A 14,658-nucleotide genomic window follows, 5' to 3' on the forward strand; every position below is an offset into this window, starting at 1 on the left:
GAAATCAACCATGGTAGAAGTTTTCATACCATGGAAATGGGTTACAAATCAGAGCTTTTTTTTTTCTTTCTTTCTAAAGAGCTGAGTGTTAAACATTTACCATCACATCACTGAAGCCAGGCTTTCAGTAATTTTTAAAGATCCCCAGGTGATGCCAATTTGCAGCAAGGCATTGGAACCAGTCTTATTCTTTGCCTACACAGTGCTCAGTGTGGTCTTAGAGAACTTGGTTTCACCTGCTAATCTAGGAATGGCGATTTAAGGCCACAGCTCTCTTTGTAACCTGGGATCACTGTGTTTGAGGGCTTTTAGGGAAGGCAAACTTTATTCTGTCCTGGAGGCTGAGCTCTGCAACTTGATGTACTGGGAGTGGATAGGTGGAAGTTTTGTACGAGGCTCCTTATTGCCCTTTTAGTGAAAAGTATCTTATCACATTTGGAGTCCAAGCTGAAAATGGATCCATAGGACATTTCCTGTATGATATTATGAAAGATGCCTTATTCTATTGTATGTCCAATGCATGTGAGTTATACTTTCAGTTATTGATTTAAGAAGTCAGAATGACAAAGGGCACCTATAAATGTTAAACATATCAATTTTATCACATAGTTTAAAACTTTTTAATAAAACTAAGATAAAATGTTCATCACCGATTCACCTGGGAAGGGGGAAAGTGTTGAACGTTGCCTGGCTCTCCTGGCCAAGGACATGAGTCAGGGCTAAAGTTTGGTCTTGGGGTTTGGAGTTGGGACGAATATCTCACCCAGGGGCTGAAAGATGGAGAGGGGTAAGATGAGACCAAAGTCCTCAGATTCATGCAAAGGGAGCTCTCGTGGGGCTTAAGCTATGTTGTTGAGTTGAGCTCTGGGGATGATAGAAGGCTTCAGAAGGCCTGGACAACTCATGAACCTGGATTTGTCTGGCCTTACCCAGTCCCAGCTTCTTACCATGACCCGTTTCTCTGAAGAGCACTGGGAATGGAGACACCAGGGAAAAAATTGATCAATAACCAATACCTAGAAATGGGAAGGAAGCTACCTGTATTGAGTGGCTGATCTCTGTCAGGCACTGTGCTAGGTCTTTCATATGTTAATACATAACCTTATTTAATCCTCTCAATATCCCTTTGCAGTAGATATTTTCTACTTCAAAGTAGATGAAGAAACTAAAGCTCAAAAGTGTTAAGTGCTCAAAGCCGCATAGTCTCCGCAGACAACTCATGGGGGGGAGCCAGTTCTTGGAAGAAAGGGAAGATCACCTCCCACTTCCTGCACATTCTATTCCTGCTTATGCATTCTGATGTCCTGCGTGCTTTTTTTAGGCTTTAAGTGCTATCCTGCTGAGTCACTTCCAACTTCTTGTTCATCATGCTCAGCTCTCGAAAATGGAGCAGAATGGAAAGGGCCAGATATTGTACTGTCTGGTGATGTGTTTAAGGGGAATTGAGTGTCTGTCAGGCCGGCTCCATGTGGATGGAATGCTGGGGACGTGAACCGAGCAGTGCCCGAAGTGTATTTCTCATCTGACACGTAGGACACTTTGCCTTGGAGTGTAATACTAATAATAACCACTCCACTTACTGCCCCCATGAGGAGCCGGGCAGGCCCTGGGCTTGTGCTTTCCATTATTGTCTATTTAAATCATCGCAACTGTTGGAGAAGTAAGGGATCCTCTCTATTTTATGGACAAGGAAATTCAGACTAAGATAGGTTAAGGAACTTGCCCAAGATCATACAGCTAGTAAGGGGCAGAGCAGGGATTCAAACCCATGATCTATATCTGTGCTGTCTAATATGATAGCCACTAGCCACATGAGGCTATTGAGCACTTGAAATGTGACTAGTACAATGGAGGAAACTGAATTTTTAATTTAGTTGAGATATGCTGTTAATGCAAAATACACACCAGATTTCGAAGACTTAGTATCAAAATATATATACATATATACACAATCTTTTTTTTTACATTGATTATGTGTTTAAAATAACAAATTTTGGATATGTTGATTTAGATAAAATATATTAAATTACAAATAGAATTAGTTTCTTTTAACTTTTTAATATGACTACTAGAACATTTAAAATTTTTTATGTTACTCTCTATATTTCTATTGGACAGAGCTGATCTAAATCATGGACATTAAATAGTCACTAGACTAGTGATTTCCTAATATTTTTTATAAATTTTTGGAGCATAAATCCCCAATTTACATATTTTATTTATTTATACATAATATACATGTACACAACTCTGTATATTATGTACATTATAAAACACTGACAAAATGGACACTTTAAAAAGATGAAATAAAAAATAAGCAGAAATAGAAGTTGTACTAATTTCTTTGTGGAGCCCAGTGGCTCACTTTGTGCACCGCTTGGTGTGTGCACACATCATTTTGGAAACTCTCGCACCAGAATTAGAGCTCCTTCCTGAAGGGCAGACTGTTAATTTGTGTCTCCCTTCCCCTATTGTTGCACCTAGCACAATGCCTAGATAGAGTCGGTGCTCAGTAAATATCTGTGGCAGGAATAAATAGCTCTTCATATGCAATAATTTTCTGGTGAATTGGATGTATTTCTTTATTTCACATGCATTGAGCACTTTCTAGGTGCCAGGTGCTATACTAGATACAGAAAAGTAAAGTTGACTCAGCCCCTTTAGGCCAGTGCTTCTCAAACTTTAGTGCATGTAAGAATCACCTGGAGGGCTTATTAAACAGATTCCTGCCCCCCACCCCCAAGATTCTGATTGAAAGAGAATGAACATATATTGCCAGGAACTTTAAAATGTATCACCTTAATTTAATCCCCAACTCTACTTGATGAGGCATATATTATTACCTTCACTTTCAGTCGAGGCAACTGAAACTCAGAAAAGTTAAATTGCCTAAGTCATAAAGTTAGTGAATAGCAGAGCTTGGACTGGTACCCACTTCTGTTCTCAGAAACGCATGCAAATCTTTATTACCTTCACCTTTTAGACTCTGCCCAAGGAACCGGGCATATCACAGAGTGAGACAGACAAGCTTTCTGTCCTGGTCAAACTCAGTAAACAATTAAAAAATAAAGAGTTCTCAGTGCTATGAGGGAGGTAGTGCCTTGTTATATATCTATATGACAGAAGCACTTACTCTACCACAGGGTTAGGGAAAGCTTTCCAGAAAAAAAAGTGAAGACCTGAACTATAAGTTAGAGGAGTGGAGTGGGGAGTGTTTGGAGCTGAAGATATGCTTGAAGGCTTGGAGGCAACAAACGATTTGAGGAACTGAAAGAAATTCAGAATGTCTGGAGCATAGAGGGTTGAGGTGAGAGATAAGACTGCTGAGGAAGGCGGGAACCAGATCTAGCTGGGCTATTTAGACTTACTGACTTTTTTCAAGGGTAGGGGTGTGGTCAGACTTGTATTTTTAAAAGATTGCAATGCTCTCAGTGGAGGGTGGATTAGAGGAGAGCAAGCCTGCAGGCAGGGAGATGCGTTAATTAAAGATGCTAATGGCATGCATTTGGGTAATACTGTGGTGACTGGGGAGAAGGGTGTGTGTGTTTAGAAGTGTTCAAAAGCGTTTAAGACTTGATGATTGACTAGAAGGGGAGGAGTGGGCAGGCAAAAGAGGAATCAATGATGATTTCCAGGATTGAGTGCACAATTTTAGTAAGGGTAAGGTACTGTAAGCTTATTATTTCATATTTTTAAAGAAAAATAAATTAAGTGAGGTTATGTGAAAGTGAAAGCTGTTATTTTAGTAAGATTTCAATGACTAGAACTTATTAGAAAATATGGGAGAAAATTACAGTCTTTGTGGTTAAGTTTATTATTTTTGTTGTCTTAATTAGTATCAATAGCCCTATCGTTCAATGAGCATGTAGTTGTGAAAACGAAATAACGCGTCTTTCTGCCACTATGAGGATTAGCCATGGAGGACCAGCTATAGGCTATGAACTGTCAGTCTACTGAGTTTCTTCAGTGACTGTCTTGTTGAATAACCTTGGTTGAGTTTCTGAAGCTCGACATCCCCTTTTGCTCCTATTTCTCCACACCTGATGTTTTTAAAAGGGGTAGTAGATGATTCCAATCAATGGATGATTTGGACTCCGCCTTCTTCATCTAGGTCCCGCCCCCGTCTTTAGACCACACCCCTTACACTTGGCCCCGCCCCTTGATCATCGCTGATATGACAGCGAATTCGCCACAATCCTGACCTATAGGAGACCTGAAGGGTGGGACCGAGATCAGTCTTTTTTTCCATTTGTCAAATCAAGTGTCTATCTGGTCCCAGTCTCAGCCCACTTCCTCTTCAAGCCAATGATTGGTTGCTCTGTTCTTGGTGCCCGGCTCACGATTGGTTCTTTCGTTCCACCCCTCTCTTCCAGCTTTTGCAGGCGGGATTAGCACGCAGCTTCCTGCTCCTGCCAAAAAAATAAAAGAAGAAAAAGAAAAGAGGAGAGAGGCGAAAGAAAATGTCACGGAGATCTTTGGTGTTTAATTCGCTTTTGGTCTTGTCGGTCAGGCCCAACTCTGCCTTTTGATTGGTCTTTCGATCTGCCCATCCCGGCTCGGGGGCGGGATTTCCCCAGGAGACCCACACTCTGTCGCCACTGGCCGAACAGTGCGCCTGTCTGAAGCTCCCGGCCCGGGATTGGAGGCGGACGCGGACAGGTGGGCGTGGATTGGCTAGGGTAGCCGGTCAGTGTGAGGCGGGGGCGGGGCCTCGGCGGCTGGTTGCGCGTGTCCGCCGCTGGCTCCGCTCTATCCGGCTTTGCTAGGGGAGGTGAGTCCGGCCGCGGCGGCACCGGCGGCTGAGGAGGCGGCGGCTCGAGAAGAAAGCGGCCGCGGCGGCTGAGGAGAAAGCGGCCGCGGGGACGGAAGCCGGGTGGGGGGGAGGGGGGGAGACGGAGCAGCCTTGAGCCCTGCGGGGGCCGTCGCGCGGGGGGACCCACCCGCTCTCCCCCCCAACCCTCCTCAGCAGAAGCAGCCGGCGGCGGGGGCAGGAGTCAGCCCGCTTCCGACTGCACCCCGCCCGTCTCCCGGGGCTCCCATTCTTTGGCCCCGGGACCTTAACCTCCTCCCGGGGCGGTTCCCTGTGTCTGGGCGTCCGAGTGCTGCCCACCTCTCTTTCATTGCTCCCCGCACCTCCTTACCTTCACTTTGCCCCGGTTCTCTTTCTCCTCTCTGTCCTGCCCTGTCGCCTCCTCTGCTCACTCTGTCCCTCCTGTCTCCTTCCCTGGCTCTTTTCTGTTCGGGAAAGTTTAGTACCCCCCCCGCCCCCCCAATCAGGTCAACCTGACGAGGAGTAGGGGGAGATGTAGGAAGGCCTGAGAGTTCGAGGGGGGGAGCTAGTTTCCCTGAACATTTCCCCCCATCTTTTCACTTTGGGGTGGTTGGAATTTTTTTCAGTTGCATTTTTGAGGAGGTGGTAGGTGTTTAGAAAAGGATGTGGGAATGGAAGGGGTAGATGAGTCAAGCCTCTTACAAGATTCCCAGGGTGGTGTGTTACCTGATCCTTTTCGCGTGTGGAGTTCAGGGGGTCGGGAGGTTTGGCCTTTATTCCCACATTCAAAGTTGGAACCTCCCCCGAATTAAGGATGGAGTTTTAGTACCCACTTGTGGCAGGAAACCTGGGGGGAAGGGGTCCCTTTTTCCTTTTTCTTTTTCTTTTCTCTTTTCTTTTATTTTTGGGGGCAACCCACACCCTTCCACACACACTCACCCCCAAATTAAACACCAAGATCCTCTAACTTGTCTGGATTGACTGATGAAGACATAAAGCCACTTCCGCTCCATGATTTTGGAGGTGGAGTGAGTGGGTTTTTTCTTCATTTTTAAATGGCCAAATGACAGCTTGACCCAGTTTGCTTTCCAATCAAAGGGCATTTTTTTTTGAATGTCTCTTTGTGGCGCAAGAGCCAACGCAAAAATGATGGCGGCTTACAATGGCGGTACATCTGCGGCAGCAGCAGGGCACCACCACCACCATCACCACCACCTTCCACACCTCCCTCCTCCTCACCTTCACCACCACCACCACCCTCAGCACCATCTTCATCCCGGGTCGGCTGCTGCTGTCCACCCCGTACAGCAGCATACCTCCTCTGCAGCTGCGGCAGCCGCAGCAGCGGCCGCAGCTGCAGCCATGTTAAACCCTGGGCAGCAGCAGCCGTATTTCCCATCACCGGCACCGGGTCAGGCTCCTGGACCAGCTGCAGCAGCCCCAGCTCAGGTACAGGCTGCCGCAGCTGCCACAGTTAAGGCGCACCATCATCAGCACTCGCATCATCCACAACAGCAGCTGGATATTGAGCCGGATAGACCTATTGGATATGGAGCCTTTGGTGTCGTCTGGTGAGTATCCAAAGAAAAACACAGCCTCTCCTGGTTTCTTCTCATGGTTGTCGTTGGGCAGGTCCTTTCTCATGGTTTTCTCCATGTCAGCCCAAGTGGAACAAGCTTCTCAGCTCAACTGTAGGAAGGCACCCTTCCTTACCTGGTAAAGAGGCCTGATGGCATCGGTTATCTAGGCTTGTGCTTTGGAGTCATGGACAGCGTTGGTGGAGCACCCTCTGTTGAGTAACTCACATAAGTTTGTTGTCTACCAAACCTATTGTGTAGAACCTAAGCAAGCCACTGAATGGAGATTCAGTAAATAGATGAATGCGTGGAATGCTTATTTCTACACAGACCTTGGCCATCTCTCATGTTCGATTTAGTTTGAATCAGTTGCCCAATTGCAGCAAATGTCACAACTGACCCAAACTGGATTCTTTATAATAGTCTTGTCATTGGGGTATACGTTGCATAACTACTTTGCTCTTTCTGTCTTTTCATTCCTTAATTTGTGATCTTGATCCCCAGAAGGAAGATAAGGTTCATAGTTGAACCAGTTAAGTCATTGCATGAGTGGTTTATTTTAAACCATAAAGCTACAGTTGGGAAGTATGTAGCTTTAGTCTTTTGATAAGAATGCATTAAATATAGCATCACACATGAGTACCACAATTGAGGTCAGTAGACTGTAACTATGCAGTGGCCCACATTCAGTGTAATGTTTTAGTGTCATTTAGTGGCTTGTAAGTTGCTGTTATCCCTTGGTTGGCTGCTGTAGTAGGAAGTATACTTTTTAAACATGAAACTTCTCTACTTTTGCTAGTGCTAGTATACTTTTTAAAGTCCGAGGGCTTCTTAAATGCAACATTTTGTCTATTTGTCCTTCTTAGGAAGATTGATAGTTTATAATGAAATGTATTTCTCATTGTAGGGTCCTATTTCTTTCAAAACTAGAGTGAACTGAACTTTTCCCCCCAAGGATTAAGTATTCTGGTGTGGATAGATGAATTGATGTTTTCAGTGCTTCAAAAATAGATTCCTTCAACTATACCTCAATTTAAAAAAAGAAAAGATTCTTGTTAATGTATAGAAAAGCCCTCATCACCACAGGAGAACGAACTCTTTGGAACTAGCCTAGTAAATGTCTCCTTTCGTCATTGCTTTTCAGGCTATAATTGACATGTTTCATTTTTGCATTATATCTGGCCATCTTTATTTACATTTCAGATTTTATAAACTAGGCTACTAAGTGATCCGATCCGTCTTTTTTTAAACTGGTGAAGTCCAGTGTTTTCCCAGCAAGTTCTCCAAGGTGTGTGGGATTCCTGGTGGGAAAGAATGCAGCCGGTAATGGTGCCTTTTCAGTCTCTGCTCAGGGACCTGCCTGTTCTTGCCTTCCTCTCGTCCCTTCCATATCCTGTCCTCAGGGACTGCACTGTGAACTGCTGTTCCTTGTCCAGCCCTTGAGGATTTCAAAGTGGGGGGGCAGGGGGCAGGAAAAAGATTGTTCCTTGCTTTAAATTTTGTCATTGATTTACTGAGAATTTGTTTGGATTTTCTTAGACCTGGATGCTTTCTTTCATTTTAGTGCTTTGCATGCAGTGCTAAGAACTAGAGATGCTGAAAGGGAAATGGGTTGCAGCATTCTTGACTATGTTCTAAAGATGTTATTCACCTACATTTCTATCAAATGGTGATGTGATTTGTAGAAGTTTTAACTTCAAGTTGGTGCTAAGGGAATTTTTTTTTAAGGGGAGGGAGGTGAGGAACTGTAGTGCTGAAACATATCCCACAGCAAACATTCTGGTAGTGGGTGTTCTGAATTACCAATACATGAAAAGCTGAATGTGTTTGATTTGAATCCATTCTAGGTTCTTTCATTGATCGACCCCTTCTACCACCCATGGAGTTCTTTCCATGTACTTGAAGTACCTCCATATCTGTGCCATCTTCCACTGTACACCAGTTGTTGAGCGTTTGCCCTGTCTGACTGACTACATTTGTAAGCCCTATGAGGGTAGTGACTGTGTCTGCTAGAGTACTTCTTTTTTTCCCCAGCACCTACCACAGTGTTGTGGCATCTTTGCTGCTTGGTTACTTGATCTCCTGGTCAGGTCCTCCTTTGTTCTTTAATCAAGTTTTTCTACTTAGCTGCATTGAATGTTTTTATCAGCTGTTACAGGTGAAATACAATTTGGTATGAAAAAAAAGAGGAAAGAGTTCCAGGTGTGTGTTTTAGTATGCAAATTCTTTTCTATTTTTATATTTACATATTTATGAATTGCTGTCTGAATTGCTTATTATATTTGGAATTTGACTGCTATATGACGTGAGTAAGATTATTAAAACTAGAGATCTGGACACCAAACCACAGTGAATTGCACTGGTATTCTCAAACCTAAGCAAAAGATATTAGTGAGCTTTTTTTCTTTTTAACTAACTGAATGAAAATTTTTCATTTTAATTTAGAAGGCACCTAATGAGTCTGAAACAACTATTTTCTAAAGTGATTAAAATGGAACATAAAAATATTCTCCTAATGATACATCATTTAATTCAAAGCACCATATAACTACTTGGGCATTATAAGATTCACTTAGACTCAAATATGTTTAATACATTTTGCAAGTATTTTTCTTCTGACATAGCATATGAAAAGAAACTATATCTGCTCTCGTTTCTTTTTTTGTACGTGTACCCAGTGGTACTAACTGATGGCTAAATATGTTGCATATCATTTTGAGGGATATTATTGTTTCTCCATGTAGACAAGGAGAGATATTTGTAGAAGTGATGCAGCATTTTACCATTCAGATTTATCACTGAACAATTTAGTCTACCAGGCTTGATTTATCTTTCTGCTGAATTTAACTATTGGAATAACCTATCAGTGTTGGACAGTTGTGTAAAAATAGTGAATTACATATTACCTTGCTGGTGAAGGTGGTGCTTTGACAGTTCAATTAAGGTTTCATTAACAACTGTCTGCTGTGTTTTATCTCAAAGTAAGGTTTCCAGTTTACCTAGTAATATCATGGGGTAGCCTGAGACACGTTCATTGCCAATGACAGAATATTGTCCATGGGTTATCAAAGCATTGTATATAATTTGACCTTCTTCATCAGATAACAAGGCTTTCAAATGCCCATATGGACATTTTCATAATGCAAAACCAAAACGCAAAACAACTCACAAACAGGACCCTCAGTTGTTTGGTGAGAATAATGTAAATACCTTCTTGTCTGTAGTTCACATTTGCCAGAGGAAAGTAAGTTACACTGTTCTTAAAGATGTATTATAACATAAAGGCTTCAGGGGCTCGTGAAGTGTATGCTTTTGAGAATTGGAGGAAGTTGACCCCATGAGAAAGGTTTGAGGACCGCTAAACCCAGGCAGTTTTGACATTGTCAGCCAAAAATATCAGATTGAATTAATGGTACATATTGCCACCTTAATAAAAGTGAGTGGAAAAAGCTTCTCCTTTATAAAATCAGTGTTTTTTACTTATCTGATTAATTGAAAGATCAAAGATCCTGGGATTCATTCAGTCTGTTGTCTTTGTACTCCAAGTAAAGTTGGAGAACTTTGAATTTTATTATTCTAATTCCTTCAGCAGGTTACCTTTATTTAAGTAGTTTGAAACTTAAGCATCACTGTACTGATACTTAGTTACTTACTAGCTGTGTGATCTTGATATATTGTTTAACCTCTCTGCTCCTCATCTATACAGTGAGGATAATACTAGCACCCGTCTCGTACAATTGGTATGAGGATTAAATGAGGTAATCCTTGTAAACCAGTGAGTACACTGTCTAGCACACAGTAAGCACTCAATAAATGTTAGCTGGGTTTTATTGTGGTTACTTTTGGTAGGAGAATCAAACTTGTGTAAATGTGCATGGAAGTGGCTTCACATAAGATCAGATTTATCAGGTAAAATCAACATGCAGACTGTTTTTTGGAGGCATGACTTTAAATACCATAGAGTGTCCTCTTAGTTGTGCTACATGCCAGGGAAGTAAGGAGGGTTGAATTTAGAGTTAGGGTAAAATATTCTGTCCAATTCTCTCAATTAATTAAAAACAAATGCATAGAAAAAACATAATATACATGTTTGTATGGACTTGGTAGGTGTTTAGCCAGATCGTCTGTACTGTTTTAGAAAGTATGGATTTCCATGCCTGGAAGGACATTAATTTTTTTTTTCTCAGAATGTAACAAATGAAGGACATCCTTATTGTCAAAGTTCAGCTTTAGTAGAAATTCATTTTACTTGTGTTTGGATGAAAAGGTGTGAATTGTTAAAGAAGATCACAGTGAGGCAGGGGAAATGTATGATTTAATCAAAAATTATTCAGTGTAAATCCTTATGCATGGCAGAGATTGTCTAGCTTGCTCATCTTGTGAAAATTAGAGGCATCTTGTATTTTCTGATGTTTTCTCTCCTTTACTCCTCAAATAGCAAACTATAATTTGGAAAAATGGGGAATGCTTTTGGGATAATTTTGGGAAAATGCTGGAGTTAGTTGCATCAGAAAGAGTGGTATACTAAAGTGTATTGTTATTAACTGTGTTTTACAGGTTGAGAATCTGTAGTATTGAGAAGTTTCTCTATCAGCCAAGATTAACAGCCACAGCTGGATTCTTTGGGGGGGTCTGCTTTGTGAAAAGAGCTTTGAAGAAGCAGAGCCTGCACCATAAAAAGGAAACGGTTGCTCTTCTAGACATAACAAAGCATCCGTGTGAAACTAGAAATGTGGAAATCTATATTGTTAGTTTTAACTACAAACGAACTTACTTTTAGAAACTGCAGGTTCATTGTCATAAAGCAGAGGAGGCAAAGAGAGAAAATAAAAGTAACACAGTCTAATGATATTGAACTGGTTTCTTGGCGAGAGAAACTCCATAGCCTGTAACACTGGAAGTCATTTTGTACTTGGGCTCTTGGACAAGATTATGCAGATTTTATTCAAAAACCAAAAATGAAACAAAACCAACACAAAACAAAACACAACAAAAGAAACTCATTGTATTCTTAGGGAGAAATGTCATGTTCTGCTATTGAATATCAGCTTAAAAGAAAAAAGGTGATTTTTTTTCCTTAAAAAACACGTTTCAGAAAGAGTTGCCTTTTCAGACAAGCTAAAACAACAATATCCCTCAAAATTACATGCATCTTTTTTAGCTGTCAGTTAGTAACCACTGGTGCATGTCCTGAGAAAGAAATAGGGGTAGATGTAGTTCCCTTTCATGTGCTATGCTAGAAGAATATTTGCAAAGTACATTAACTGAATGTTTATTTGAGTCTCAAGTTCTGGGATTTAATCCTCAAAATTTAGGCAACTGTAGCATTGTTGTTCCTTGATATAAAAAGCCATCTTCTAATGGAGTACTGGAATATTTCATTATCTTCACAACTTGGAGCATTAGAGTTTCACTGACTTCTATATGTAGAATTGAGTGTCTATTCTTGGTGGTTCTTATTAGATCTGTTGATGTCCTAGCAGTTTAAGAATCAACTGTTTGTTTACTGTAAGTTTCCTTAATATGCTGATTTGATTTCTTTGATGGGAATTGTCAAAGCCAAAGAAACTTTTACATTTGTCATCCAGCCAAACAGAAAGAAGTCATTGGATAGAAGCTCTTCCCATTATAAGATTATATTTGAGTTTTACTTATGATTCCCTGTGCTTCCATAATACGTGAATTATTTGTTGATTGGGTCATCTAATGCAGATCAACAATGATTTCCTAACTAAAATAGCTTGTCAGTTTGATCCTTTTGTTGCTTGGGGGTAACAAAGAGTGCCTGAGGCAACAGCTGTAATACTGTGAATAAGCACGTGACAAGTCCTCATAGACCTAGTCAGTAGTTGTAAGGTACCTAGCCAAGAGACATTAGAAAAAATTCTGGCACTTTGGCATTATGAAAAGATGACTTCTAAGGAAACTATACTGAGTTCAACTTTAATAGTTAATTGTAATGGTGTGAGTAGAGGGACTCTGTACAGGGAATTCTGCCTTTGATCATGATTGGTGCTCTTTACCTAAACCCAGTTTCACATCTGTGTTTTGAATTAGTTTGGCTAATTGAATCATATGGAAGGTTTTGACACTGTTGGAAGTCACGAGTCAAAGTATTTTTATTGTCAGCCTGCTACAGACCAGCACCGTTGTAGGCACTAATGAGGATATTTCGTTCTATTACTAATTTAGCAAACCTGTTTCAAGTTTCTGCTATTATCTGTACGGTGCTTGGGATATAAAGATGTTTAAGTCACAGTATTGCCCTGAAGGAGCTTACAGTTAAATAAACAGTATGAAAAGTGATACATCCCTGCTCTCAGGGAGTCTTTTTTTTTTTTTAACATCTTTATTGGGGTATAATTGCTTTACAATGGTGTGTTAGTTTCTGCTTTATAATAAAGTGAATCAGTTATACATATACATATGTTCCCATATCTCTTCCCTCTTGCGTCTCCCTCCCTCCCACCCTCCCTATCCCACCCCTCCAGGCTGTCACAAAGCACCAAGCCAATATCCCTGTGCCATGCGGCTGCTTCCAACCAGCTATCTACCTTACTACGTTTGTTAGTGTGTATATGTCCATGACTCTCTTCTCAGGGAGTCTTGATGGAGAATTGAAACTAAATTTGAAACCGTCAAAAACATAAGGACAAATTATTTTCACTTGTTCTTATAATACTCATTTACTGTGTGTTGACTGTTTGCCAGGCACTGTGCTGGATGATAAGGATTTAAAGGAGATTATGATCTAGTGGGGGAGAGAGATTTGTAAATGGATAGTTGTAATTCACTGCCATAAATGCAGCAATAGAGATACTCCCCGGGAATACAGAGGAGGAATTTCTGTGGAAGGTGTGGATGCTTCCTAGAAGAGATAATACCTCAACTACTGAGTCTTAAGAATGAGAGAGTCGGGCTTCCCTGGTGGCGCAGTGGTTGAGAGTCTGCCTGCCGATGCAGGGGACACGGGTTCGTGCCCTGGTCCGGGAAGATCCCACATGCCGCGGAGCGGCTGGACCCGTGAGCCTGCGCGTCCGGAGCCTGTGCTCCGCAACGGGAGAGGCCACAATAGTGAGAGGCCCGCGTACTGCAAAAAAAAAAAAAAAAAAGAATGAGAGAGTCCGCAACGGGGAAGGGCATTATGAGTGGATGGGCCCTTGTGAGGGGGACTCACGGGGCTGGAGTTGCTGAAGGTGATAGGAGATAAGGGTGGAGACGAAAGCTTGAGCTAGATCCTGAAGAGGTTGGAGTGTCCTGCTGAAGAGATGAGACGCCATTGGTACGTGGGAGAGGGGCAAAAAAAACTTACTCTTTTTATGAGTAAAGCACATATATACATACAGTACATAAACAGATATACAACATATCTATGGTGTTAAAATTTCATGGGGGGGCAGTTAAGGGGGAAAATGTCTGAAAACGCTCCTGGGGGCGGGCAATAATGAAAAAGGTTGAAATATTAGAAATGGCAACCATTGGAAGTTTTTAAGTAAGAGAGTGACTTGTTCAGATTGATTTTTTTTTAAGACATGTAAATGGAAGAGTAGAGGTAGCTGAGGTCTGGGCCTTAGGGAATGTTCTCAGTTGTAGGTGGAAGAAATTATTGGCGGTGGAACTAAGGGTAGTCAGATAGGAAAATGTGTTCATAGTGCATAGAGTGACAACCTACGCACAGCAGAAGATGGTTAGGAAGATGGGAGTGATCTTTGGTGCAGATAAAGTCAAAATGAGGGTGGAAAAGGCCATTGAATTTAGCAAGCAGATCATTGATGGCACATGAGAGAATGATTGTATGATTTTTCCCCCCTCTGATATATATATATATATATATATATATATATGTTTCTTTCTAAAGAATGTCTTCAGTATTAGCAGCACTTTTATTGTTAATAAAATTCTCCCAAATCCCAAGTTGTTATTTATAGTTTAATAAACCAGGGAACTTGATGTTTATTATATTCAAGGCACCATTTCCTTGGGAGGATTCTTTTTCTTAAATGACAGGGTAATAAAGTACTAACTAAACTTGTTAGGAGACAAGGTTATGGTCCCTGCCTTGGTACCAACAACTCTATGACCTTGATAAAGTTATTTGACTTTTCTGAGTCTTGGTTTCCTCATTTATAAAATCCTGTGCTTCCTAAGTTTATATTATAAAATTGGATTAATATTTGTAAAGCATTCTGGCATTACTTTGGGCAAATAGATTCTGCTAGTGACCACAAGACAGCTTTCTTCAGGCCTCCAGATGTTGAATAGCTTGTCAAATTGTTTAAAGGTAGGATGAGGTAAATGTAACCCTTTTCC

At 41.3% G+C, this 14,658-nt stretch overlaps 1 protein-coding gene across 2 annotated transcripts in view; it reads left to right on the top strand.

Moving 5' to 3' along the window:
• The first annotated feature begins 4,520 nt into the window (after window positions 1-4,520).
• The window catches only part of NLK (nemo like kinase), a 146,965-nt gene continuing 136,827 nt past the window's right edge, over window positions 4,521-14,658 (top strand). The window contains exon 1 of one of the 2 annotated variants that reach the window (XM_027130384.1): window positions 4,521-6,342. In XM_027130384.1, coding sequence (XP_026986185.1) covers window positions 5,885-6,342 — 458 coding nt within the window. In that variant the 5' untranslated portion in view covers window positions 4,521-5,884. The remainder of the gene's footprint in view (window positions 6,343-14,658) is intronic. The other variant, XR_003437960.1, reaches the window with a different exon arrangement.

This window comes from Aethalodelphis obliquidens, unplaced genomic scaffold (assembly GCF_003676395.1).
Source record: "Aethalodelphis obliquidens isolate GAN/ISIS:26980383/991018 unplaced genomic scaffold, ASM367639v1 scaffold38, whole genome shotgun sequence".
Classification (NCBI taxonomy): domain Eukaryota; kingdom Metazoa; phylum Chordata; class Mammalia; order Artiodactyla; family Delphinidae; genus Aethalodelphis; species Aethalodelphis obliquidens.